This window comes from Phalaenopsis equestris, unplaced genomic scaffold (assembly GCF_001263595.1).
Source record: "Phalaenopsis equestris unplaced genomic scaffold, ASM126359v1 Scaffold000855, whole genome shotgun sequence".
Lineage (NCBI taxonomy): Eukaryota > Viridiplantae > Streptophyta > Magnoliopsida > Asparagales > Orchidaceae > Phalaenopsis > Phalaenopsis equestris.
Window position 1 is genome coordinate 24,389 of NW_018165295.1, and position 27,766 is coordinate 52,154.

At 35.1% G+C, this 27,766-nt stretch overlaps 1 protein-coding gene across 1 annotated transcript in view; it reads left to right on the forward strand.

The window, feature by feature from the left end:
- The first annotated feature begins 6 nt into the window (after nt 1–6).
- LOC110031870 (myosin-6-like) overlaps nt 7–27,766 on the forward strand; it is a 47,148-nt gene continuing 19,388 nt past the window's right edge. Inside the window, exons 1-23 of the mRNA XM_020735295.1 lie at nt 7–298; nt 813–941; nt 1,457–1,600; nt 1,817–1,962; nt 2,044–2,200; nt 2,314–2,372; nt 2,496–2,655; nt 4,174–4,323; nt 4,409–4,545; nt 4,641–4,787; nt 4,895–4,996; nt 5,372–5,429; nt 5,655–5,756; nt 6,470–6,507; nt 6,641–6,767; nt 6,846–7,016; nt 7,111–7,242; nt 7,317–7,426; nt 7,515–7,575; nt 18,316–18,493; nt 18,621–18,826; nt 19,221–19,340; nt 22,308–22,406. Coding sequence (XP_020590954.1) covers nt 296–298; nt 813–941; nt 1,457–1,600; nt 1,817–1,962; nt 2,044–2,200; nt 2,314–2,372; nt 2,496–2,655; nt 4,174–4,323; nt 4,409–4,545; nt 4,641–4,787; nt 4,895–4,996; nt 5,372–5,429; nt 5,655–5,756; nt 6,470–6,507; nt 6,641–6,767; nt 6,846–7,016; nt 7,111–7,242; nt 7,317–7,426; nt 7,515–7,575; nt 18,316–18,493; nt 18,621–18,826; nt 19,221–19,340; nt 22,308–22,406 — 2,736 coding nt within the window. The 5' untranslated portion in view covers nt 7–295. The remainder of the gene's footprint in view (nt 299–812; nt 942–1,456; nt 1,601–1,816; nt 1,963–2,043; nt 2,201–2,313; nt 2,373–2,495; nt 2,656–4,173; nt 4,324–4,408; nt 4,546–4,640; nt 4,788–4,894; nt 4,997–5,371; nt 5,430–5,654; nt 5,757–6,469; nt 6,508–6,640; nt 6,768–6,845; nt 7,017–7,110; nt 7,243–7,316; nt 7,427–7,514; nt 7,576–18,315; nt 18,494–18,620; nt 18,827–19,220; nt 19,341–22,307; nt 22,407–27,766) is intronic.

Genomic DNA, 27,766 nt, shown 5'->3' on the forward strand with positions numbered 1-27,766 from the left:
TCTATCCTGTGCCGCCGCCGCTTGCGCCGTCTTTTTTGAGGGAGGGAGAGAGGGAGGCGAAGGGCTTGTAATAGAAGAGAGAATTTGTTTTTTCGGCGTGATTAAGGTTTAGAGAGGGGTTGTTGAATCTGGAAGAAAAAAGGCGGAGACTTTGTGTACGTTGCGGAGAATAGGATAGTTTGGAGTTGGATCTTGAAATATAGCTACGGGTTTGTTGGCTGTTTGTGTTCTGCATGGTCTGACGGGAAATTGGATTGAGGGGAGTCCGAGATCGCCCGTTTGATTCGGGGTTGAAATGGTATTGACTAACTTGTTTTGCAATGTTATTATCCGAATTTACAAGTGTTTTGATTGCAACCTGTGGAGGCGGGTTTTTGCAGCTTATTGCAGAGAATCGGAGGGAATAAAGAGTAAATTGATCTCAATAAGACGGAGCTCCAGTTTATTCTTTTTTGTTTTGATGTTTGGAAGGACAATTCCTTTTTTTTTTTATTGTCCGAGTTTGATTATGTACATAAAAATGAAGTCTTTTTATCTTTCTTTATTGAATGCGGCCGAGATGATACCTGGTTAGCTCGCTTTCAGTAGATTAGTTAATGAAGTTCGGAGAATCTGAATTTTCTGAATATAAATGTATAGATCTTAGTGATTAAACTGTGATACAATTCCAAAATTATCTTTTTTTATTACTTTGTGTGCGATAACTGTTTCGTTTTTTTTTTTTTTGTTTTTTTTCATTTTGCTTCCTTTTTATTTTTTTATTTTTATTTTTGTGCCTGTATGTATGACAACTCATTGGCTTTTTATTGTAGGCTACTCTGGCAAACATTGCAGTAGGATCACAGGTTTGGGTTGTGGATCCTGATGATTGTTGGGTGGACGGTGAGGTTTTGGAAGTTAATGGTAATGAGGTGAAGGTCAGCTGCACCTCTGGAAAGACGGTAAGGATTCATGGCTGATGATTAGGGTTAGCATTCTTCTTGACTGCTCCTTTTCGTGAACATCTTTACTTGCTGAAGAGCTGTGACTTTGCTACATCAATGGATTGTTTTTGGTCCTGTTTAAATTTGTTTTAGCCAATAGATGCCAAAATTCTTGCTGGAGTTTCAATCACGCATTCTTGTTAGGGGCATTTACATACGTACAATCAAATTCTTGTTTATTTACATATCTAATGCCAAAACTCTCATGTTTACATTTATACTGCCCAAATCTTTTATATCACATAAAAAATAACACTATTTTAACTTTTAAAGTGTGAAATGAACCTTTTCATCCAAAAGTAAAGCAGTATGTGTGTAAAAATTGAAGCTTAGGTGTTAGGTATGTTAATACATAGGAATTAAGTGGTATGTATGCAAACCTTCTGCTTTTGTTATTGATTTTCTACTTAATATGGACCTTAGGCATCATCACGTCTATAACGCTGAAGTATTTTTTTTTTCTTTCTTTGTAGGTGAATGCTAAGGTATCTAATATTTTCCCTAAAGATGCTGAAGCATCACCTTGCGGCGTCGATGACATGACCAAGCTAGCATATTTGCACGAGCCAGGTGTTTTACAGAATCTACGGTCAAGATATGACATGAACGAGATCTATGTAAGTAGATTTTGACAAATGAATCTCAATTATGATATCATGTTTCATAGTTATTTGTTCTCTTGTTTCAAATAGGCCATTTTTGACAATTTGTGTGAGTTTTCACCTAAAAATATTCATTTTATCATGTCTATTTTCCACTGCATGATTTTGTGTAGCTTTTGTAAATTTCCAGACCATAACGGGTTAGGTAATTTCTCTAATTTTCATTTGCAGACTTATACAGGCAGCATATTGATTGCTGTTAATCCTTTTCGAAGACTTCCCCATCTTTATAATACACATATGATGGAACAATATAAAGGGGCAGCATTGGGTGAGTTAAGCCCCCATGTGTTTGCTGTTGCTGATGCTGCATACAGGTATCTAGATTAGTACGAGGAATGTTACATAATGTATTTTTATATGGTATATATGTAAGGAATGTGTCCATTTTTTTGCAGGCTTATGATAAATGAGGGTGTAAGTCAATCAATTCTTGTCAGTGGAGAAAGTGGTGCAGGAAAAACAGAAAGTACCAAAATGCTTATGCGATATCTTGCTTACATGGGAGGGAGAGCAGCAGCTGAAGGGAGAACTATAGAGCAAAAAGTTCTTGAGGTTAGCAGTCAGTGTTGGCACTATATTTAAAATTATATCATGCTTTTATAATTTTTCTTTTTTTTCTGTTAGTTGAAAAATTTATTTTTTTTATCTTGGCCACCTTTGTGCAGTCAAATCCAGTTCTTGAGGCATTTGGGAATGCAAAAACAGTCAGAAACAATAACTCAAGGTGGTCAATCTGTCATTATGGAATTATTTGTAGACTGTTGCTGTAATTATAGTATTGAATAAATACATCTCTTTTTATGATCTGAATTGCTCATTAATTTATTTGGTTGATGTTCATCATCAGTCGCTTTGGAAAATTTGTTGAGATTCAATTTGATCAGAGGGGTAAGATTTCTGGAGCAGCTATAAGGACTTACCTGCTCGAAAGATCTCGTGTTTGTCAAGTATCTGATCCAGAGAGAAACTATCACTGCTTTTACATGCTTTGTGCTGCTCCACCGGAGGTAGTTTCCTGTTAAGCTGCTTCACATATACTCGTTGCTTCCATGCTTTTGGTTTTGCTCTCCTTATTTCCCGCATTTTCCTCCAGTCAACTAAATTAAAACTCGCATGGGTAATGACCCAATTTGATTAGTTATTTCAGGAGAGATCAAGTTCATGTGATTTATGCAAATTTTGTCAGAAGCAAGTGTTATGGCGGCAATGTTGTTTATTTTTAGTTCATCATTTGGATGGGTGGTTTTGAACCCATGGAAGATTGCTTAGATGGGGCCTTTTGATATTCCCATTTCTTGAGCATGGCAATCCATGACTAAAACAATGAGACTCCACATTCCCTGTAATGTTTTGCTTTTTTTTGGCCTTGAAAAGGAATGTCAATGTCTTTTTTGTAACAAAGAACTTTCTGTTTTGAATGATGACTGAAGAATAACAAGATTGGGCAATGTATGGAACCTTTTAATTAATTTTCAGTAAGTTTGTTCGCTAAATTGCAACATTTAATTAATTTTCAGTAAGTTTGTTCGCTAAATTGGGCAAGATTGGGCATTGCTTATAGGTGGAAGAAAATGTTGGCTGATGTTCTACGGTTTAGGCTTTTAATATGTATATTTGATCTGTAATGGAGTGCAATGCTAGACAGATGGAAATGCATTACTTATTTTTTTAGGTTTTAAACAAAAGTAAATGCAATAAAAAATGCAAAATTTTCTGAGAAGCAATCTATCTGATTTAGTTACGGTTTCTTTTTGATAATGAATGGTGAGAAATTGAAATTCAATCATCGATTTTGATAATGGAATTCAACCATAAGAAATATGGGTGCTAAAAGTGCAGCCAAGATAGATTTTCTGCTTTCAAAAGAAATTGGAATCTAAGGCACCCTAGTAAAACCAATCATACTTTTAAGTCTCTCCCAAAATTTGAACAAAATGGGGAAGATTAGAGAAATAATGAAGCAAAAAGAAAGATAGAACGAAGCAAAAAAGAAGAGTGAACAAAACCAAAAGGCAAGTCTCACATTTGAATACAGAGCTATCCTCTTATGTGATGTTTCAAGCATCATGCCTTATCAAGGATATTCACATCGAACACGCAATGGATTGGTTTTATGAACCATGGATAACATAACACACTCACCCCCTAAAACCAATGGGAGCTAAACTTATGGAAAACCCAAATTTCTTTTTATTGAAGGCACTGGATCATAAAAAAGATTGGAGCAATAACCTCTGGAAATTCCAACTGGATCATAAAAAAGATTGGAGCAATAACCTCTGGAAAACTAACTCAATTATTAACTTTTTGATTAGCTAAACTACTAAATGTGCTCTAATTGAGTATAAAACTAGTTACTGATTTTTCTAGTTTTATTCTAAAAATGCTGTAATTGAGCACAGAAGTAGTTACTGATTTTTCTGGTTTTCTTTTATGGCTAGCTTCTAGATATTTGGTTCTGGAACATCTATTTGCTTATTGCATACCGCTCATGAAATAAGCCTTGTGCAATTTGTTTATTTCAGGACATTGAGAGATATAAATTGACAAATCCAAGAAGCTTTCATTATCTTAACCAGACTAACTGCTACGAGCTTGAAGGTTTGGATGAGTCAAAAGAGTATTTGCAAACTAGAAGGGCAATGGAGGTTGTTGGAATCAGTACCGAGGAACAGGTAACTGTAATCATTGTGATCATTAATCAACATAATTGATTTATGCTTTGTGTTTTGCTCTTCATTTATCTCAATTCCTGGATAGGATGCCATATTTCGAGTAGTGGCTGCAATTCTACATTTAGGCAATATTGAATTCTCTGAAGGAAAGGAAACAGATTCATCGACTCCAAAAGACAAAAAATCATGGTTCCACCTACAAACTGCTGCTGATCTTTTGATGTAATAGTCTTTGATGTAATTTTCTCAGACTAGCTTGTATTTAGCAATTTAATTACGAATATACCTTTTGTAATCTGTAATGTGATATATTCTAGGTGTGATGAGATGGCCCTTGAGAAATCGTTATGCCAACGTATCATTGTAACACGTGATGAGAACATAACAAAAACCCTTAATCCTGAAGCTGCAGTTCTAAGTAGAGATGCTTTGGCAAAAGTTATCTACTCACGCCTGTTTGATTGGTAAGCATTTTTGTTTTCTTGATGGACTTTATTGGCATGGAGTGTTGGTTTTGCTTGTGTAAAATTAAGATTTGCTTAATTTTTTTCGAACTCATGGTTCTGCTCAGGCTTGTAAATAAAATCAATAGTTCCATTGGACAAGATCCTCATTCAAAGTTTCTGATTGGGGTGTTGGACATCTATGGATTTGAAAGCTTCAAGACAAACAGGTGCTTAACCGGTACGCCTTTATATTTATTCATAAAAATGGTCAAATTGATGATTTTGTCTTCAAAATAAGGCAAATAATTGCAACCAATTTATTATTTGGGACTAGATTGATGTAGAGGTTCTTGTTAGTGGTATCCTTACGGTAATACATTGTGGGGAAATTTGTGCTATAATAGCTCTCGTTTGATTGTGGATTTGGTTTTTAATTTTTTTAATTCTTTTTTATTATTTTTTATCGAGCAGGTTGCCTGGCATTATACATAAACCTTAAGTTTTAATTGTGGTATCTTTGGTGTGTAAAAGCTTTCGAAGTAATTTATTATGTCAACTTGGATATTTTTTCATTATTATTCTAACGCTTTCAATTGTTTCAGCTTTGAGCAGTTTTGCATCAATTTGACAAATGAAAAACTCCAGCAACATTTCAATCAGGTTTATTTATTTGAAACTTTTGGATTGCATTCTTTACTCTTTTGTAAAATGTTTTAATATGGATAGAAGTACAAATTTCTTCTTGATCGCCCAATGATATAGTTCTTGAATATCAAGCGCTTAATTTGATCTTTTATGTGAAATGATTTAATAAGGATAGAAGTGCTAATTTCATCTTTATCACTCATTGATATAGTTCTAACGTATCAAGTTCTTCTTGTACAGCATGTTTTCAAAATGGAGCAGGAAGAATATACAAAAGAGGAAATCAACTGGAGTTATATCGAGTTTATTGACAACCAGGATATTCTTGACCTCATTGAAAAGGTTCATAGACTTGCACTGTTTAAAAAAAGATCATGTAATTTAAATATGGAAATTGTAAAATGTTGCATTACTTTTCTATCTTCTGCGGAAACTGCTAATACTAGAATTGAAACAGTTAGATACTGTGTAATTTCTGCTATGAACATTAAATGCTGTTCCTGTGCTTTTTCGTAAACCTTATAACATTTGGGCTGTACTTGAAGCATGAAGTTTTTGACAATACAAAGTTTAGGCATAGTTTTATGTGTGGAGTCTTGCCCCTGCATAGCATTGTAGCTGTTTCCTACAATTTCTCTTCTGCGTTGCATGGTTGTTGTTTCCGAATTTATTTATTTATTTATTGTTTATTGGTTTCTAATTTTTAAGATTATGACATATTTAACACTTATTTATTCAAACTGAGAGCATATTATTTGTTGACATAACGGCTTCAAATAACTGCACAATCCTGAAATAACGAATTTGACTCTGGATGTGGGAATCCATCCAATGTTAGAAAGCAATGATCATAACATTATCAACTTTCACCATTCATTTATGTATAAAGCAAAGCATTAAGTTCCTTTTTCAATAAAACATTTCATGATGGATTATGTTTCATAGAATTTATGAATGAAACCCTGTGTTATACTTCTTAGTTCCATGAAATCTCTATAGTAGCTCCATGCAAACCATTTTCTCGGGGTCTTAACTTAAAATCTTTTACTTCACAGAAACCAGGTGGGATCATTGCTCTTCTTGATGAGGCTTGGTAGGTATAAGTTTATTTATTTATTGCAATCATTTTCATCATCATCATCATTAGCATTATTCCAATTAGTATGTGCTGGAATTGAAACGTCTATTTTGAAACTTTGAAGAGCAAAATTCGTGTTCAATTGCAGTGTGTTGCCAAGGTCAACTCATGAAACATTTGCCCAGAAGTTATATCAGACTTATAAAAATCATAAGCGCATCAGCAAACCGAAGCTCTCTCGTTCTGATTTTACTATACATCATTATGCTGGGGATGTAAGTAGTGGTTGTTCTTGATGCTATCACTGGGAAACATCAGTTCCTGCTTCCTCTTACATTCTTTTTATTTTTCAGGTCACTTATCAAACAGAGTTATTTCTTGATAAGAACAAAGACTATGTTATTGCAGAGCATCAATCACTCTTGAGTGCTTCAAAATGTTCTTTTGTTTCTGGTCTATTCCCCACTCTTGCTGAAGAAGCAGCTAAATCATCAAAATTCTCATCTATAGGTTCAAGGTTCAAAGTAAGGAATGATATTTTACTTTCATTCAATAGTTGTAATTTCTTCTTTTCGGTTTTTTGTACATAGCATTTTGATTGATATTTTAGCCATACAGCAACAATTGCAAGCTCTGCTTGAAACTTTGAGTGCCACTGAGCCTCACTACATACGCTGTGTTAAGCCTAATAATCTTCTTAAACCAGCAATTTTTGAGAATAACAATGTGCTTCAGCAGCTCAGATGCGGGGTAAGTCATTTTTTCGATTTGAATTATGTGCAATATGTTATAATACTATAATTCTTTTCCCTACCTATATATAGGGTGTTATGGAAGCTATTAGGATAAGCTGTGCTGGTTATCCTACAAGGCGTACTTTTGATGAATTTATTGATCGTTTTGGCATCCTTGCACCTGAGGTTTTGGATGGAAGGTATGTATTATTTTATCTAAATTGCATTGGTTTGGAGATCATGGTCTCCTATGTGTTGATTATGATTTTTTTTGTTATGTTGTTTTAGTTGTGATGAGATTACTGCTTCGAAGAGGCTGCTTGGGAAGATTGGTCTTGAGGGTTATCAGGTAACTATGGTTAAAGTAAATGGTATAACACCTAATGCTTGTGCTGGGTACTTTTCTATCAAGCTGTTACTACGAGTCAAAATGTGTCAGTTAAGCATTACTTATTGAGTCTCTAGTGGTAGCTCATGTCCTAACTTGCTGCGTCAACATATGAAATCTATTACCGTAATAGGTATACTGTTTGTTGATTCAAGCATGAAGTAAAGACAAAATAAGATAGGACCTTTCTCATATTTTATGCTTCTTTGAAAGTTAATGAGTAGCATTCAAAGTTTTTAATATAATTTACAAAATCCTTCCAGTTCAAATAATGTTGATTTGGATTTTCTTCACTTTGCTAAAATGATGTTAGTTTATTTTATCTCATACTTTCTTCAGCTTGATGTTTGGTACCAAGTTATCTTTTTGAGTAGATTTTACATAAAGAACTAAAAAATCTGAGATGATAAGAATGGTAGCATAAGATTGGCAGGACTAGAATTAACACCAAATCTATGCCCTATCTTGAACATTTGCAAGACTAACAAAACTGACATTAAAGTGATTAAGAGTATTTGCTAATAGTTTCACCAAGCTATTACCTCTTTGGTGGTTTTGTGGTGAATGTTTTTGCGATTTCCTTTGATTCAAGGTGTACTTGATATCTACAGTCACGATGAATCATAAATGCCCATAGAAATAAGCATGAGTCTCCTCCTTTTATGTCAATTTATGGCCTTAAATCTTGATTGCTTGCACTTTAATTCCTTGCGGTCATTGTTAATTAGATAAGCTAATTGTTGTTAGGGGTCATGTTGTCTATTTTGTGAATCATATGATAGGAAATGAAATAGAATTTGGTTGAATACGTTTGAAGATAAATAGCTGATTAATCTTGCACATATGAAATATGCATGCATTATGAATTTCTGAAGTTGCAAATTTTTAGACGGTATTTATGAGGACTTCTATTAAGTGGAAATGGCATTTTGAAAAATTAATAAATGCGAGTTTCAAGAAAAAAATATTTTTGAAGAATTTAATGAACAAAATAATGAGATATTTATCATAAATTGGTTAAAAAAAATATGGATTAGAGTTAGCTCTAATGAAGATATATAATGTTAAAGAATTTGGTTCAACAAATATATCTATTTTGATTTAGAAAGTTATGTTGATCATGCAGTTTTTTACTTAATAAAATTTGCAATGGAATTTTGAAATTATGATGAATATTTAAGATAAAATATGTTAAAGGTTATGATAATGATGGGTAAACCAAATTTATGAGTCGTACAATGAAGTTATTGGAGAAAGTAGTAGAATGCATAAAGTTAGAAATATTACATCAATATTCAATTGACAAAATAGTTTTTTTCCTCAATTTTTATTGGAAATGATTTTTATTGGTAGTTAATTACTAGAAAAGTGTATAGTATAGATACTATTTTCATATGATTTTTATCGATTTTTAGAAGATACTTGATCAAGCAATGCTATGGTTGATTTTTGGAAAAAAAAGGTGTCATATGTATGCTATGGTTAAGTTGTTGCAGAAAAAAAGTGTTATATGTATGCTAAAATTATTAATGATGTGGATTGTAGAGTATTGACTATTATTAGACCCCATAATAGCATGTTTGTTTCTAGATCAACATTTAATTCATATATTTTTTTTTGTTAATCATGTAAATGCTTGGAAATGATACTCAAATTGAGGCGTCTATGCTCTGTTTGTAGAAGATGACAATGTTTTCTCTGATCATTGTTGAAAACTTAAAATAAATGAAAAGTTGGAGCAATGAAGTAAGTATATTAAAGACAAATGACTTAGATTAGTAGAACGAATATTGAATATATGATATGAAGTTTTAATTAATGTGATTTTATTATTTGCTAATCATATTATTAGATAAGATAATAACCTTGGTAGATTTAAGGCTTTTAGATATATTGTACCCAAAACTATGGATATAGATGATGATATAATTTATGCCGTTAAGAGAAGTACTTCAAAAGTTTATGTGATAAGATAATATCATTGAAGCTCAAAGGTAAATGTATAAAATTTCAATTTGACCAGTTATGTTGTATGGCTAGTGCAGATAGAGAAATCATTGGTAGCTGAGTTGAATGAGGTAGAAATGAGAATGTTAACATGAATTTATGGCAAATCTTGAAAGGTTAAATTTCGAATGTTCATACTAGAGGGATGGTGGAAGTGGCATCTAATGAGAAGCTAATGAAAACTAGTTTTTGATTTGGAGATACGTAGTGGTGGCTATGAAGTGTGGTCACGGGCACCGGACACAAACACAACACGAAATGATATAGAGATAGAACATAATTGAAAAAATAAGACACGACATGTCATAGACATGCTTTATATTTAATTAATTATTATTATAAAATGTATTTTTTATGTTATTCATTATTAAAAATATCACAACGTAAGTTATGCAAGAATAAAATTTAACTTCATAAATTTAATTTATATTATAAAATCTCATGCTTTTGAAAATTAATTTTTAAAATTAGAAATAATATGTTTCAAAAGAATTCATCCAACTTATAATCCAACTTATCTACTAAAATTTTAAAATATTTATGATTTCAAAGAGAGAATTACTAATTCTTGACTTCGTCGAATATTGGATGCTCCTTTGATGCTTGATTTTGATGAATGTTTGAGGGACCTTCAACATGACGAGGGATGAGATGATTTCTACTTTGAGATATAATTAAGGCTATACGTTTATTTATAGTTTTCTAATTCCCTTGTCCCATTTTCTTGAAATTTTGTTAAGCTCATCTTGATGCGGTGTTGAGGTGTTTCCCGGATGTGTTTGGGTTTGAAAGAAATTCAAATATATTTTTTGTAGTGTCAAAGAAGTGTGAGGGGCGTGTCTGTGTCTGATATGCGTTTGACACGAATACTACACATTTTTAAAAGTATCGGTGCTATATTGAATAGCAGGCAACAAATATATCCATTAGACTTGTGGATTATGCTATTATCAAATGATTATGAAGGAAATTGGGTAAACCAATGGGAACCTGAATATGACAATTAAAATAATTTAATTTTTAATCAGCCAAAAGGGTAAGAATATTAAGTTATTAGCTAAATCTTCAAAGCATTCTTAAAGGTCCCTAGTTTGTGAGTTTGTATTTAATATTTCTATTATTATTTTCTTTTTGAACACATATTTACCTATTATTAAGCAATTGATGATTTTTTATTGGATTAAAATGACCTCAAATTTTTTGGAGGCCATCCATTTTAGTTCAATAAGGCTCAACTCTCATGATAAAATAATTAATGTGGAAGCAAGCTAAATATTTTGATTTCAAGCTAACTTTGGTTTTTTGTCACTCGCTAACTCAAGAGAAGCACATATAGTTATGAAATCTGAAAGTACATACACAGGTGAATACTTTTGTTGAACTTTATTTAAACTTGTAAGTTTGGTTGAATGGAATTAAATTTTAGAAATAAGGGAAAAAACATTCAATGCCAACATGCCAAGCCCAAGAATTTATCCTCGCCAATCTCGTCATATTTTATTTAATATGTTTTTCCCTTTGTATGACTTCATAATATTTACTTTATCCCATTTTATCATTTACTTATGTCCATTTTAACGTTCCACCATTATTTCAACTTTTTCTTTCACCAAATGGACCCTTGGATGCATCTTTTCTTCTAAGATACATCTTAGGAAACTCCTCCACTTTTAAGCAGACTATTTAGAAATCCATAAAAGGTAGTGTGAGTTATATGGAGAAATAATACAACAACAACAACAACAACAACAACAACAACAACAACAACAAAATCTTTATTCCACTAAGTGGGGTCGGCTACATGAATCATTTTTCTCCATTGTGTCCTATTTAGTGTCATATTTTCATTTAATTCTAATAAGTTAAGATCATTTTGTATACAATATACCCAAGTCATCCTCTGCCTACCTCTGTCTTTCTTAACATAAGTCTAATCTAATACATTTACCATTTTAATCGGATCATGAGATGGTCGACATTTAATGTGACCAGACCATCTAAGATGATTCTCTAATTTTGTTCGTCACTAGAGCTGCACCAACCCTATCACGGATAAAAAATATTTATTAAAATAAAAATTATTGACCACACTTTTCTTTTCATAGAAGATTATGCAATCTTTAATGTCTTAACTCACATGCTTCTCCCCTTGCCTTGCCAACCTTGAAATTTCTAGGAACCGCAGGAAGAAATGCACGGTTCTATGTTGCAATCCCATTTCATGCCTCTTGCTTTCCACCAAACTGCTCTTTTCTCCTTTTAAAACACTAGACAACTATTGGAAGTACAAATGAGAATCACAGTAAGAATCCTAGTAGAAGGCTGGAGACATAAGAATCACTTCTCATATGAGCTGTTGATGGGCTATCAATTTTTGATTTGGTTGCCGTGAAGACCCGTACTTATCGATCTTGATTTAATAGGGATCAATGTCCATCCTCTACATCATTGTCCTTGATTTGAACATAGATATGCCTCTATCGATTTATGATCTTAACACAGGGAGTGCTTCCTACTATCACTTGTGACCACGCTCGACTGAAACTCTCTTGTGGTCTTAAGTTCACTACCGTAAGAATCTTACTGTGCGATGGCTAGTATGGTTACTTGAAGTTTCTATTGGTGTCAGGATGCTTCTTACTTTTGGATTATCATTGAAGGTTTGTTGATAATTGTTGTTGTTCAAACTGCCAATAATGAGGAATGTAGCTCGCCGCTTATCCATTACTGAACCATATGAGGTTGAAAAGGAATTTATGGCTAATACATATTTTCCAAGGCTTGGGCCTGCACACCTTAATAATATGTTACGAGAGTGCTTAGCCTAAGGGAAAATTTGTTATTTGTACGCCTAAAGGCAATTTAGTCATTTATTATTATTATTATTATTGGGTATAAATACTTATTATGTTTAGTTGTTTAGTGTTAGGTTTATGCATGAGATTGGATTGTGAGTTTTAGGTCTAGGGTTTGGGAGAGATTTCCTACCTCTCGAATTATAGGAACTGGGAGAGATTGCCTACCTCTCAAATTGTAGGTGCTTGTCTTTGCATTCGTCTGAGTTATTTGGATTCTTGTGATAAAAAAATTGTATTTGCCCTAACTTCAGTGAGAATCTGTGTCGATTTCGATATCAAATCGTATCAAATTGGTATCAGAGCTACAACTTTTTGGAGATCAACACGGAATCACCGCCTACGGGGGAAGTAATCGTTGGCTCCGTGAAAACTAGCTGAGAAGCGTCGACGATACCGCAGAACCCAGGAAAGAAACGACGGTATCACAGAATCATAGCTTGCTGGGAAAGAAACGCGCAAAGGATCTTGATGAGCAAAGACCCAAAGCTCCCATCATTTACCTTCTCCCGCGCTGTCTTCACATACAAGCACTGGTAAGGTGACGAAGAGATTGCGGCTTTTTCGTCGCGGCTCAATGTGCCGATAGAAATATCGAGATCGAATCAATCTAAAAAGTGACGATCATGACTTATTGAGACCCGGCACTCGCATCTTTCTCCTCCCCACACTCGTAAACAACGAGACGCGATATAGTGGCGATCAGATCTAGCTTGGAAGGCGGAAGCGCTGCACAAGGACCCAAAACTCCCAATTTTTCTTCCTCTCGTGCCTTCTACGCGATTCAACCGTGATCAAAGCAAGCTGGGAAGGTAGCCGCGAGGGATCGCGAGAACTGAGGCCCGAAGCTTTTGGGATCGTGGAGAACAGAGACCCGAAGCTCCCATATTTTAGGATCGCGTCGATTTGTGCGTGTACAATCGCGGTAGATTGTACATCAGAAGTGACAACGGGATTGACGTGATTTGGAAACACTGATTTTAGGTACAATTGTGATAAGAGTAGTTGATGAGAGATAATGGGCTTTCAGGGTATAAAAATTTTTTCTTTGAGATCAACAATTTGTTCTGAAATAGATGGTAGAAAAGAAAGTATATGATCTAGAAAAGAAATTGGAGGAAGAGATGAGTCAAATAAAATTTGGGATGAAAGAAAAGTTTGCCACCATAGAAGAGATGTTTTCTTCTTTGGAGAACCGACTCAAGGATTGATTTGAGAGCTTGGGGAAATTTTGAGAGATGGTAAAGAGACTCATTGAGATGCACTCCAAGCTCAATTTGCAAAGCCTAACCAAATGTTGACTGGAGAATCCGTGGCAAGATCGAAATTTAAAGAGATCGAGTGTGAGGAAAGGAGGAAAACATCCATCATCGCGAACCATCTCTTAGGGCTCCAATTAGGCGTGGATTAGAGATTTCTAATAGAGGCAGTTGGGCCGAAACATGGAGAAGAGATTATGTCAGTTGTATGTAGGAGCACGAAAAAGGGAGAGAAGCAAGGAGGGGATATCACCACGGTCGAATGAGTTTTACCCTTGATACATGGGGGGTAACAACGTTGGAAGAGAAAGATTGGGCGGAGATGTTAGAAGTAGGAAGTTAAAGATGCCAATCTTTGAGGGGAAAGACGCATATGGGTTGGTGTATCAGGCACAACAATACTTCACGGAGGGCTAGATTGAGAGGAGAAACTCATGGTGGTATGATTGTATTTGGAGAGGATAGCCTTAGCTTGGTTTAAGTGGAGTGAGACTAGAAATAAAGTAATTTCTATCCTCACTTAAACCAAGCTAAGGCTTTCCTTTACCAGAAATAAAGTAATTTTTATCATGGGATGAATTTAAGGATTTTTTGTTGGAACGTTTCGAGCCATTCTAGATGAAGACATTCCATGGATTATAGAGAAATATTTGAACTATTGTCGGGACGACTGTGGAGGATTTTTGAAGGAGGACTGGAGGGGAATTTCATGAAGGGCTTAAAGCTTGACCTATGGGTAGCACTCCAACTACTAAGATTGCGAGGATTGAGGGAGATGATGGAGCTAGCCTAGATGGTGGAAGACGAGAACCATATGAAAAAAACCAACAGGAGCACATAGATGGAGCGTCATACGGAACTGGTACAACCACAAAGATTCCAAAATTTCAGACAATGGAAGTCCAGAGGGAGGTTGCACGGAACATGAATAATGGATAACGGCTGGGAGAAACACTCAAGGGCCCTATAGAGATAGAGATTCGATAGAAACGAGCTAAGGGATTATGTTTTCAGTGTAATGAGAAGTTTACTCTAGGTCACCAGCGCAAAGATCGAAGATTACAAAGTCTTATAGTGCAGGACGAGAAAGCAGAGAATGAAGAAAAAAAGACAGTTGTGGGGGAGGAGGTACACTCATTTTTTCTCACCTTGAGGACAAGCCCAAAGGGCAAATTTATCTTTTATACAACTAAGGGCAATTAATTTATTATTATTATTATTGTTGTGTATAAACATGCTTATTATATTTAAGGTTAGGTTTATGCATGAGATTGGATTGTGAGTATTAGATCTAGGGTTTGGGAGAGATTACTTAGCTCTTGAATTGCAATAAAAAATGTGTTAAATTTGTGTCGATTTCGAGGTCAAATCGTATCACAATAAAGAAATGAAAAAAAGCCTAATGAGTACATTCACTAATTTCAAGCTTTTATGTTCTATGCTTTTTTAAGAAACAAGAGAAGCTATGACCCTATGTTATTTCACTTGTACCAATTCTCAGAAGCCTTTGAACATATTTTTTTTTTTCTTGCGAAACTATAATTATCACTAAAAGCTTTTATTCAAGTGTTGATTCGATTGATCATGACCCAAATTTGATCTCGCCATATGCTGAGTAATCCAAGGGTCCTAGTGAATCCGTCATCTCATCATCATGCTAAATTATACACTATGTCAAAAGTCAGTCAGACTGAACTTGATTAATTGGACCATCGTGCTAGAGAGTAAGATCATGAGATCCATCATTGTGCTTTCCTCCCATGGGGTTGAAAGTCTCACACAAGACCTTCCATTTTATGTAAGTTACAATGTAATTTATTGGACTAACATGAAGCTAATAAGCCCCATTAAATCAATGTTAATTAATCATGTTTTCCTATTTTAGCGTTAAGGTTGTAAAGGTCCATCATTTGGCCTTCTTATTCACAAGCATGTTGATCCAATCCTAATTAATTTGGGTTTGCATGAACCAGCAAACTTATTAAATCAAACTTATGAGCCTTCCAATGAATGTATGCGCTTGACCTCACTAACCTACCTGTCACAAAGCAAACAAACTCATGAAATAAAATAATTTCTATCCTCACTATTGGATGTAGGCCCCAATTAACATAAACTTGGCTTGCTCTCATGCTAATAGGCTCACCAACTAAAATTAAATCTAACATTTAAAAATGGACAAAAAATCTTTTCTTCTTTGAGTCAAACTAATACTTGATGGTTTTGCTATGCCTTTAAGTTCTTGCTAGTCATATTCTGTACCTTTGAACCATAAATGACCTTGCTTTGTGCCTATGAACTCTTCAATGAAATTAACATGATCAACTCTTTACCAAGAAGCAAGTTGACATCAATCTCAGAGGTACATCTTTGACATATACATGTATTTCCTCCATGTTTTTCTTGGGATACCAGAAACGAGACAATTCCATTGTTGCTAAACAAATTATTTGGTTATTATGGCGCAAAACCATCAGATGTTGGTGAATTGGGTTAATGTTTATATCTGAGATCTTGATTGTAACTAGCAAGAACTCAAAGGCATAGCAAAAGAAAAGCTATGACGTCACTTGAACCAATTCTCAGAAGTCATTGAACATTTTTTTTCTTGCGAAACAATAAATATCACTAAAACTTTGATTCAAGTGATGTTGATCCGATTGATCTGGCAGACACGGCATGACCCAAATTTGATCTCGCCATATGCTGAGTAATCCAAGGGTCCTAGTGAATCCATCATCTCATCATGCATGCTAAATTATCCACTTTGTCAAAAGTAAGTCAGACTGAACTTGATTAATTGGGCCATCGTGCTAGAGGGTAAGATCATGGGATCCATCATTGTGCTTTCCTCCAATGGGGTTGAAAGTCTCACACAAGACCTTCCATTTTATGTAAGTTACAATGTAATTTATTGGACTAACATGAAGCTAATAAGCCCCATTAAATCAATGTTAATTAATCATGTTTTCCTATTTTAGCGTTAAGGTTGTAAAGGTCCATCATTTGGCCTTCTTATTCACAAGCATGTTGATCCAATCCTAATTAATTTGGGTTTGCATGAACCAGCAAACTTATTAAATCAAACTTATGAGCCTTCCAATGAATGTATGCGCTTGACCTCACTAACCTACCTGTCACAAAGCAAACAAACTCATGAAATAAAATAATTTCTATCCTCACTATTGGATGTAGGCCCCAATTAACATAAACTTGGCTTGCTCTCATGCTAATAGGCCCACCAATTAAAATTAAATCTAACATTTAAACTAGACAAAATCTCTTCTTCTTTGAGTCAAACTAATACTTGATGGTTTTGCTATGCCTTTAAGTTCTTGCTAGTCATATTCTGTACCTTTGAACCATAAATGACCTTGCTTTGTGCCTATGAACTCTTCAATGAAATTAACATGATCAACTCTTTACCAAGAAGCAAGTTGACATCAATCTCAGAGGTACATCTTTGACATATACATGTATTTCCTCCATGTTTTTCTTGGGATACCAGAAACGAGACAATTCCATTGTTGCTAAACAAATTATTTGGTTATTATGGCGCAAAACCATCAGATGTTGGTGAATTGGGTTAATGTTTATATCTGAGATCTTGATTGTAACTACCTCCATTTCTTTAGTCATTTTCTATCAACCATCTTCAAACTTCCTTCTTAATCTTTAGTCATTTTCTATCAACCATCTTCAAACTTCGATGCTAAAATTGACCCTATTAGTATAAAAACCTTCTTAGTCAAGAGTGCTCTCTTGCATTAGTGGAGATTAATTGTGATCCCCCACCCCGTACCTGCAAGCGCTTGCTTGAAAAAAGAATGTGGAAATTCTACTTAAAATTAAACTATTCTAACTCAACAAAATTGACTTTCCAAGTCTTCTTATTTATGCATCAAGGAGGCCCACATGCAAGTGTTGGCTTTTCTTAAGTGGATACTTGGAATTGCTAAAAAAAGGTTTGTGCAAAGTAGGTTGAGCACATCATGCAATAATTGATGGGATCAAATTTAAAATGAGGATTTATAATGCTAAGCCTAAATACTTAGGATAAAGGGATATTGACATTTATTTCAATTATTTATGTTATTACTTTGCTTATTGTGCATTTAAGAGAATGAACTTGTTAGTTAAGTTGCAAACCATTACTCATCCAATGTCGTATGCATTGGCTCATGGAATCTTGGAGTTCTGATATTTTTTTCTGTTCTCGCATTTCCAAAATTTTTATATGTCCATAGAAAAAAAAAAAAAAAAAAAAAAAAACAGAAGGGTGGGCTCTATTGTGATGAAGTGGTGAATATGTTTTTATCCAATATCTGTTAATCTGAAATTAAAAGATAGTTACGTTAGGTTGTTTGGGTAATTAAACATAGAAAAAGGTTCAGGACGGTATCTTTATCTTCCAATGTCATTCTTATTATTGAGTTGCTTATTGCCATGTGCTCTGACTATTAGAGGACATTAAACCTGATGTCCACATAGTGGGATTAATTCTTTGTTGTTGTAGTATTAAACCTGATGTCATCTTCATCGTTAGTAGATATACCTGCATGATGTTTCCTTAAATGCAGATTGGGAAGACAAAAGTGTTTCTTCGAGCTGGTCAGCTTGCTGAATTAGATACTCGCAGGGTTGAAGTTTTAGGACGATCTGCACGCATAATTCAAAGGAAAGCTAGATCATATTTGGCCCGGAGAAGTTTCATCGGACTTCGCAAAGCAGCTATACATCTACAAGCTTCATGCAGAGGTAATATGAGTCAATGTCTCCATCCATAGTAGTTGATTTGGCAGCTTACAAAATACTTGAGATACCATGGTTCCTAGATCTCAATATAAAAAGGTACATGTGATGTCTCATAATAACGCTTTTGTAGGATGTCTTGGAAGGGAGTTTTATGAGAATATGCGTAGAAATGCTGCTGCTTTGAAGATTCAGAGAAATATTCGCATGTATATTGCAAGAAAAGCTTACAAAAGAGTGTTTGCTGCCTCTGTTACCATTCAAACTGGCATACGTGGCATGGCTGCTCGTAAAGAAATTCAATTTAGAAGGCAGACTAAAGCTGCTGTTGTAATCCAGGTAAATGGACTAGTGCTAATAGTGGCAATGGTTATAATATCTGGAAGATTCATTTATGCCTATTTTTCTGCATTCTTATTATTGAACTACAAATAGCTTTCATGGAATGGTGACTACTAAGTTATGTGGTATTAACAAGAACAAATATTACTTCCACGGCTTGCACATTCATCTAGCCAATGGATCCTTGTGGCATGCAGTTGCTATGAATATTATCTATTAGCATTGTTCATTGCTGTGAAAGCTGTGATACAAAACTATTTGAAGCTTTTTCTTTTCCCTGAATCAATTTAAATGCAGGATTTTGTATAATTTTATATTTCATAGCATCCATGTTTTGCGAATTTTACCTTTTATTTTTTATTTTCGTAAAATTATTTTTCTTCATTTCCAGAGCCATTGCCGACAATTTTTAGCAAGGTTACAGTATTCAAGAATAAAGAAGGCTGCTATCACTACCCAATGCGCTTGGAGGGCCAGAATGGCTAGACGGGAGCTTAAAAACCTGAAAATGGTGAGCTGTTTTAGTAAATTCTATTTATCCTTGGGGAGCTGTTACAGCACTAACGTTTTATTGAGTAAATGAAGTTTGGTTTTGAGTTTATTCTGCTGCCGTAAATGCAGAAATTAACAGTTTTACCCTTTTTAGTCAAATGTTCATGTTTGAACTATCAACATTACCATTGCCATGCATTGTTGCCACAAATCTTCGTTTACGTGGTTATATGGCTGTTCTTGGCTACGTGGGCGTTACTATATTACTGGTAGATTATAATCAGAATCCCATGTTTCCTCTAAACGCAACCTATGGGTTTTATGTGTTTTCACTTATTAAATAATTTATGGCAAGAAATGTGCTTTTAAGGTAACAAAATCTGCCTTAAGGAGAATAATATTTATAAACTATTTAATATTGGTGCTCGAATATCTGTACTCTCGAGACTTCGATCAAATGATTATAATTAAAAATTAAGATGATAAGGTTTTAGTTAAAAATAAGCACATTAGAAATATTAAAATAGTTAAATACTATGAAAATGATTAATGAGAGTATTGATTCTGACATCTTTTTGCGGGAGCATATAAATAAAATTATGTAATATAGTTTAGTGAACCAAAAATTGATGTTAATTGCTGATATGATGCATAAAGATAAAGTTTTGGGTTTATGTGAAGGCTTACTAGAGCCTTGGCGTAGATTGGTGAATTTAAGGAATGAATGGAAGCTAAATGATTGGAGAAGTAGTAGTTTGGTGCTAGTATTTGATATGAAAATGTTGTTAATATTACTATATGGGAGTTGAACCTATCTTTCATATCATAAAGCTATGAAAATTAGGCTTAAAAAATATCATTGATATTCAATAATAGATTTGATTTTATTATAAGATAATATTTTATGAATGTGATTGTTGTGTCAAGGAAGTTAATTGAGAAATATTGAGAGCAATGCAATAATGTTCGTCTGGTTTTGATCTTGAAAGTCAAATACTACAAAAATTAAATTATTTTCCATTAAGTGTTAGAATTGTCTAAAATAGACAGAGTATCGATTACTGTTATTTATTTTTAGATATTTGTTGGCGTTAGAAACAGTTGTGTGATTAAAGAGATCCTAATTACAACTAAATTGTATCAAGAGTAAACTTAACTCTGTACCTTATTGTTTTATCTATGGCTATCTTTACAAATAAATAAATAAATAAAGAGAGGGGGAGGGGGCGGAGGAGAAAAAAAGAAGTATTGAGATAGTTTAGTTTATGCTATTTTCAAAATCTAAGTATTTTCATTGGTGTGACAATAAAAATGAAATTTGTGCAATAAAAAAAATTTTAGAAGAGGATTGATGGAACAAAGTCCAACTATATAATTTGTAATGTTAGTATGCGAAGTTTTAAATTATTAAATAATATAATTGGAAGATCAAGTGATGCTAAGTTATGATAATATTAAGTCATCTTGGTGTTATTGTACAAAATATGAGAATTTCAAAGAGTGCATACCTACTAGAGTTAAAATTGAGTAGTGGATTATGAGTATTATGTGGTAGGAGAATAACATTGATACTTAAAATTAATTTTTGTAGAAGTAATTTCTATGTATATTGGGTGAGAAGGAAGTCACATATGGCCGATTTCATTGTGTCAGAGATTAGGATGTTTTAGGAAGATTAGGAAATGATTGTCAGAATTCGAAATCTAATCCATCAAGTTGTTTCCTTTAGCTTGTCAAAGTTTAACCTATTAGCATAATTTCCTACGAAGGTCATCCTTTCGAGGAATATTTCACCATGAACAGGTTTTATTGTAGAGTTCCTGACAAAGCATCAACCTTGGCATCAGAAGGCACTTCATTTTTTTCACTCCTTCCAAAATGGGTTAAAGAGGGGGCCCGCATGGCATTACGTCTGTTGAACTTATAGTGGCCACTTCTCTTATGTTTTTTTCATGAGGATTGAAGCACATCCTATATATTTTATCAAGAGGTACAGGTCTAAGCTACAAGCTTTTAATAAGTGTCACAGAGCCTTTTGATGTAACAGCATCATTTTAATCAAGAACTGCATATTTAAGAGTACTTGTGTTGGAGTGGAGCTCGGATGGGTGACCACATTGGGAAGCTACAATAAGAGGATATGATCATGTGGATGAGAGTTGGCTAATATAAAGATGATGTGAATAGCTCTTATTAAACATAAGTCAGTGGAATTATGCTTAAATTGTGGGATACGTATAATAAATTTTAGAAAATGCAGGTATGATAAATGTTAGAAAAGATACTAATTAAAAAGGTAGTTGGCATTATGCATGAGGATTAGAAAGAATAATGATAGGCCAATGATAGATGTCTAAAGCTTGTTGAGAAGGATTTCTAAAAAAAAATCAACAGAAATGAATAGAAAATGAAGATTCATAAAGCCAACCCCCAATAGCAGTTAGGGATAAGGTTAATGATATACCCCACATAATTAATTACCTCCAGAAATTTTGCGAAATATTTTTGAATTGATTGATATGATTTCACATGTTGTTGAAACGATGTTGAAATTGGTTAATATGACTTCCCGTTGCATTTCTGATGTCTCACTGGACTATTGAATGGCACTTTGCTAGTCAAATATAAATATAGTGTGGTCTGCACATTATCTTATTTTTTATTTTGGTAGCACTTGCGCTTGCCCTTCATTGCACTTCAATGGATTCTGGTTGGAGGGGGAAGGAGTGTTTTGCAAGTCATAATAAGCAATTTACAATATAAGGGATTGGTATTCTTCTCTTTCTTTTGGTATTCTTGTATAATGTCCCTCTCATCGCCTGTTTTAAATTCTGGATTGAACAATTTTTTGCATTTTGGAAAGATTTTTCTCTGATTGCTTAGCATTTTTTTCTTAATTTTAAACGTTTCAAAAATTTTTTATATTGAAGATCATATGATGCTAGCCTCCTTCAATTGCTTTACATCTGCTAAATTTATTATTCAGGCTGCAAGAGAAACAGGTGCACTACAAGCTGCCAAAAATAAACTGGAGAAGCAAGTTGAAGAACTTACATGGAGGCTGCAATTAGAGAAACGGCTGCGGGTAAGCATGTCATGATTTAATATATGTATAATTTTTTTTATTGGTATGAAATTTTCTTTAACAAATTTCTTCTGAAGAAACTTCCATCATTATTATGGTTTGACTTAACTTTTAAAAGTTCTGATGACTATTATTAAGTTAACAGGGTAGGTATAAAACATTGGTTAACTTTGAGTGATGTAAATAGCCTCTTTGAAGTGCGGGGACAAGGTTGTTGTCACAACCCTCACACTATGTCAAATCATACAAATGGAATCAGATATAGAAGCCACATTTTATCATTTAAAATAGCACATAAATAGCCAGAAAAAGACAAGAATTTTTGTTTAGTGGCTTTATAAATTTCATTGAAGTTAGTCTTCGCACAAGACCACCTCATGCAAAAAATAAGGATTTAATCATTAAGTTATATTCATACTTTCATCGTATGCAAGATACAATGCTGCTGTCGCAACCTGACTTGCATAAGCCCACATTGTGCTGATCATACAAATCAGAACAGATAGAGAGATCAAATTAAATACTTAGTCAAACCAATGCAAATTATTACTACAAAAATTATAATCCAAGATACTGCACAAACAGAGCCATTAAAAATTAAGAATTAGTTTCATAAAGGTTTTCTACTTTATCAACTTAGGCATTTATGCATAACAACCTCATATAAAAATTAAGGGTCTTAATATCAAGTTACATTCACATGTACATCATAGATAAGACATACATTTGGTCTTCTTATCAATTAGCTTCACTCAGGTTTGAAGATCTTCTCGTCCTAAACCTCACTCTGCATGCTTTTCTTAGATGGCATCAGAAAGGATCATCATGTCCTAAAGCCAAGATGGCAGCATATGGTCTTACTACAATAAGAAATCAATAGAAAGGGGAGTTAATATGAATTTATCATGCCAATCAGCATTTTTATAATTAGTGCTAAGAATTAGCATGATTCAATCATCCAACCGACATTGGTTTTAGGTGCACTGCCTGCTCATCTATTGTTTGGATTGTCACTCCATTTCTGGTTTTCTAGATTGTCGTTTCATCTTGTCAGTACCAAATCTTTGTTCCTTTTATAGGGTACTGTTATTTTCCTATACTCTCATTCAAGATGTCAACCACCTTGTTGTACTAAATTCGTTCAACATAATAAGCCATACAAATATTTTATCATGATATGGATCATAGAGTAGAAGTAATTCCTTGTTTACTATGTTAAAGCAAAGATGACCGGCCCATAAACTAGCTTAAATTTTTTTAAGCCATTTCTCTTCCTTCCCTGGTGCTTGAAAGCACCGACACACAAGTTTCCTAGATGTAAGACCTCAAATGGCTATGTAAGCACTTCACTTCCTATATACTTTTCTTAAGTATGATTAGGTATGCACTTCATTCACACCACATAACTTATCTTCTTCAAAGATAGTTTTATTTTTAAGGTGACTCATCTTTATAAGATTTCTAATTCATCATTGATATATTTTCTTGTATTTGAATCTCATTATGGCTGTTGCTGTGAGATGTTTCGGTTTGGATAAAATTATAACTATGATTGAGGATATATATTACTAGCCAACTTAAAAAAAATTTAGTGTAAATTGTTTCACAGCAGAGAACTTTTTAAGTGGCTCAAGGAAAACGGATATAACATTGGCCTTTACAATCCTTAATATGCCTTAGGAAGATGCTAACATATGTTTTGCGTTAGGGCTATTAAAAAGTTTTGAAAAAGTGCGATTATATTCTTGTACTAGTAGATCAATTTTGTAAAAATTACTCAATTTATTTTGTGTAAGTAAATTATTGATGCTTCTCATATTGCAAAGTATATGTTAATGAAGCTTTTAAATTTAATGTTTTATCTAAAGTTTTTGTTTGATATTTATATACGGTTCATGAGTAACTTCTAAAAAACTCTATGAAATGTACTTTTAACTCTCAAATTTATGCAGCTTCAATTGAAGTATGAGGTCATAGGAGCACGCCATAGTCAGGTACTTGGGAGGCTTGAAGCCTGCCATTAACAATGTGGTCCAATTGCAAATCTATTGGACACTGAGGGATATGCAGATCTTGACGATGAAAACAAAGAGGTAGGAGTAAGCAACCACTGCCAGCCAAATAAACACCCACATTGGGAGGCCTCAGGAGTAGCACTGCTAAGGGAGTGGAGCAAATTGGTCAGGAACATGATGTAACAATTCAGATTGAAGAAGAACCCTGAGAAGAGTAGCACACCCACACAGTCTCAACCAGGAAATGCTTCAAATGTCATGGTTTTGGACACATCGTTTCTGGTTGTGTGACGAGCTGAGTTGTGTCTTTCCTTGGGTAGTGGAGGAAGTGAGCGACCAAGAGTTAGGTGAAAAAGTGGAGTAGTGGAGGAAGTGAGCGACCAAGAGTTAGGTGAAGAAGTGGAGTATTAGCTCTCACCTGATGAGGGCGAGATGTTGGTGTTTTGGAGTGTCCTACAAGTTGAGGATATGGGGGAGTAGCAGTGGCTTCGCCACAACATATTCTACTCCCTTTGCACTATAGAAGGAATGGTATGCAATCTCATCATTGATGGAGGGAGCAATAATAATGTGACTTCTACATAGATGCATTCTCAACTATATTCCTTGACATGGTTGAAGAAGGAGAACATGGTCAACATTGATAGGTTTCTTGTAGAATTTTCTACTGGGAGCCAGTAGCAGGGTTAGCATTGCTGCTGGATCAAGTCGCATGACTGTCATTTGGCTTCATCATCTAACAATCCTTTTTAGTTAATAAAAAATTTGTAGTGACCCTCATGAATTTGAAATGTAGTCTTTTGCACATCCTTCAGTCATTTCCTAATTTGTTGGTACCCTAACTTCAAGTCAATTTAGGTGGATACTGCAGCCCCAAAGAACTTGTTGAGTAGCTCATCGGTCATTAGAATGAAAAAAATTGTTAGACATTGTTACTTATTCAATGCCCGATAATCCATAGAGAAACACTAACTCTCATCTTTCTTAACTAAAAAGATTGGGCTAGAGAAGGGACTCATATTAGTCTTTATAATCTCAACTTCCAACATCGCTCGAATCAAATCTTGATCTCATTCTTCTGTACTTGATGATAGCGGTATGAGCACACATTGATAGGAGAAACCACCTTACTCTAGGTGATTGCATGCCCGTGCTCTTTTCGAGGAGGCAATTCGTGTGACAACTGAAAAACTTCTGCAAATTATTGGAGCTATTGGATCGGTGTCCGAATCTTCTCCAATTCTGTATCATGAGTCTTTTACATGCAATAAACCCAACTATAGACATCCTTTCCTTCAATGATTAACATCTTCAGCTTCCTTATGCGCGAGTCTCCTCCATAATTTCCTCGACCAAAGCGTATTCTACCCATGAAGCGGGGATTGGGTTCCCTTCCTTTACCCATATTGATTTCCCTTCTTTCATAAGTTCAGATCACTCTATAATTCGCTTGTCTGTTCCCATAGGCTCTTGTATCACCTTCACTCAGAAGGCTGCCATAGAAAATGGCAATGACCTGGTTGGATGTAGCTCTCCGTCGGGTCCTACCCACCGCGGTTCTCCGTTCTAGTCTAAAATCCTTAGAATCGATTTTCTCCATCACTTAATCGCTTGTCGTCTCGTTCTACCTGCTGCCGCTCGTTCCAAACGTCCAAATGTCGTGTAATTCCCTCCATATGCTACCACTCGTATCTGCTCTCGACTCCTTCGCTCAGTCTTAACTGCTTTTGTTTGTTCCAGCCGTCCGGATATCATGTAGTTCCTTTTAAGTGCCATCGATCGGTATGCTCCTAATTCATTCGCTTGATTCTGCAGCTCCAGATCCGCCTAACCCAACAACATTGCCCTTTTGGCACACATATCTTTTAGATTGCTGCAACTCGCATCGTCGCTCGATCCTACAACGAGTGTATGAGGTTTTGTGTGAAAAATCACAATCTTCCTCATCATTTCCTCCAAGGCCATGAATCTCCTCTCCATCTGTCCCTCCATGGACAAGAAATATCCTTCATTTCAAATCTGATTTGACTCTCCTCTTCCTTTGTTTTTTTTTTTCTCTAGAGCATTTGTTTTTTTGCTTGCCATTATTCCCAGTATGGGTTTGTAATCACGAGGACTAAACTCCTAGCGTGGAGATCTTGTTGTTCGCTTCCTAGGTAGCCTGAAACACAACTATACCGCAAGGTCGTAAGCCATGATCCTATTCTTAGGTTTCACATATCGCCCAAATCACGACTGTATCGCAAATAGGGCATGCAACAATACGACATTGGCTTCCCAGGTAGCTCCAATTGTGAATTTATTGTGAGATTCAGTCACGATGACATATCATGTACCCAATAATCCTGTTGTAGTCTTTCCAGCTCGCTAGAATCACGACTGTATCGCGAGGTTCGATCACAATGGCATATCCTATACACCGCGATCCCTTCATTGGTTTCTCAACAGCCTGTATTACGTTTGTATTATGATATTAGGTTACGGAGGCAGATGTATCGCGAGGTTCCGTCGTCCCTATGCGTCGCGATCCCTTCTTTGCTTTCTAGAATCAAATGCTTTGATACCAATTTGATATGAACTTTTGCAGAAATTAGGGCAAAACAAAATGTTTTTCTTCACCAACACAAAATAAAACAACTCAATTACATGAAGGATAAACACCTACATTTTGAGAGGTAGACGATCTCTCCCAAACCCTAATCCTAAGACACTAATCTTATACATCACATATTATAAGCGTAAACATATTAAGCTATATTTATACCAAACAATATGATGCCAAAACTAGTTAGGAAATCGGCGAAAACGAAAACAAACTTTTATTGAAACTGAATTAGGGTTACAACACGACTCAAAATGGAAAGGAATGTGCGACGACACAACTCGCCGGTTTGGATTGGAAGAGAAGATACGAGGGTGGTGGTTGCTTCGGCGCAGTGATAAGGGAGTGAGTCAGGGCTTGAGGCTATAAAGTGAGTAGAGAGGGTGAGAGGTCGGTAGGTGGGCTGGCGGAGTGGGGAAGGGTAGGAGAATGCAAGAAGTTTGGTGACCGGGCGGTGGGATGGTTGGACAGCTTTGGTGGGCTGCAGGAAAGGGGGCGGCAAGGTGCTGTGGTGGAGGTTGGATGACTGGACAACAATAATATGCTGCTGGAAAGGGGCGGTGCAGGGTGTTGGGATGGAGGTCGGAGGGCTGGACAGTAATAATATGCTACAGGAAGGGGCAGCAGGGTGCTGGAAGGCAGGTTGGATGACTGTACAATAAGGATAAGCCGCAGGAAAGGGGCAGCAAGGTGCGAGGTTGCACGGCCGACAACTAAAGGAAGTGGAAGAGAATGTGTAGGGA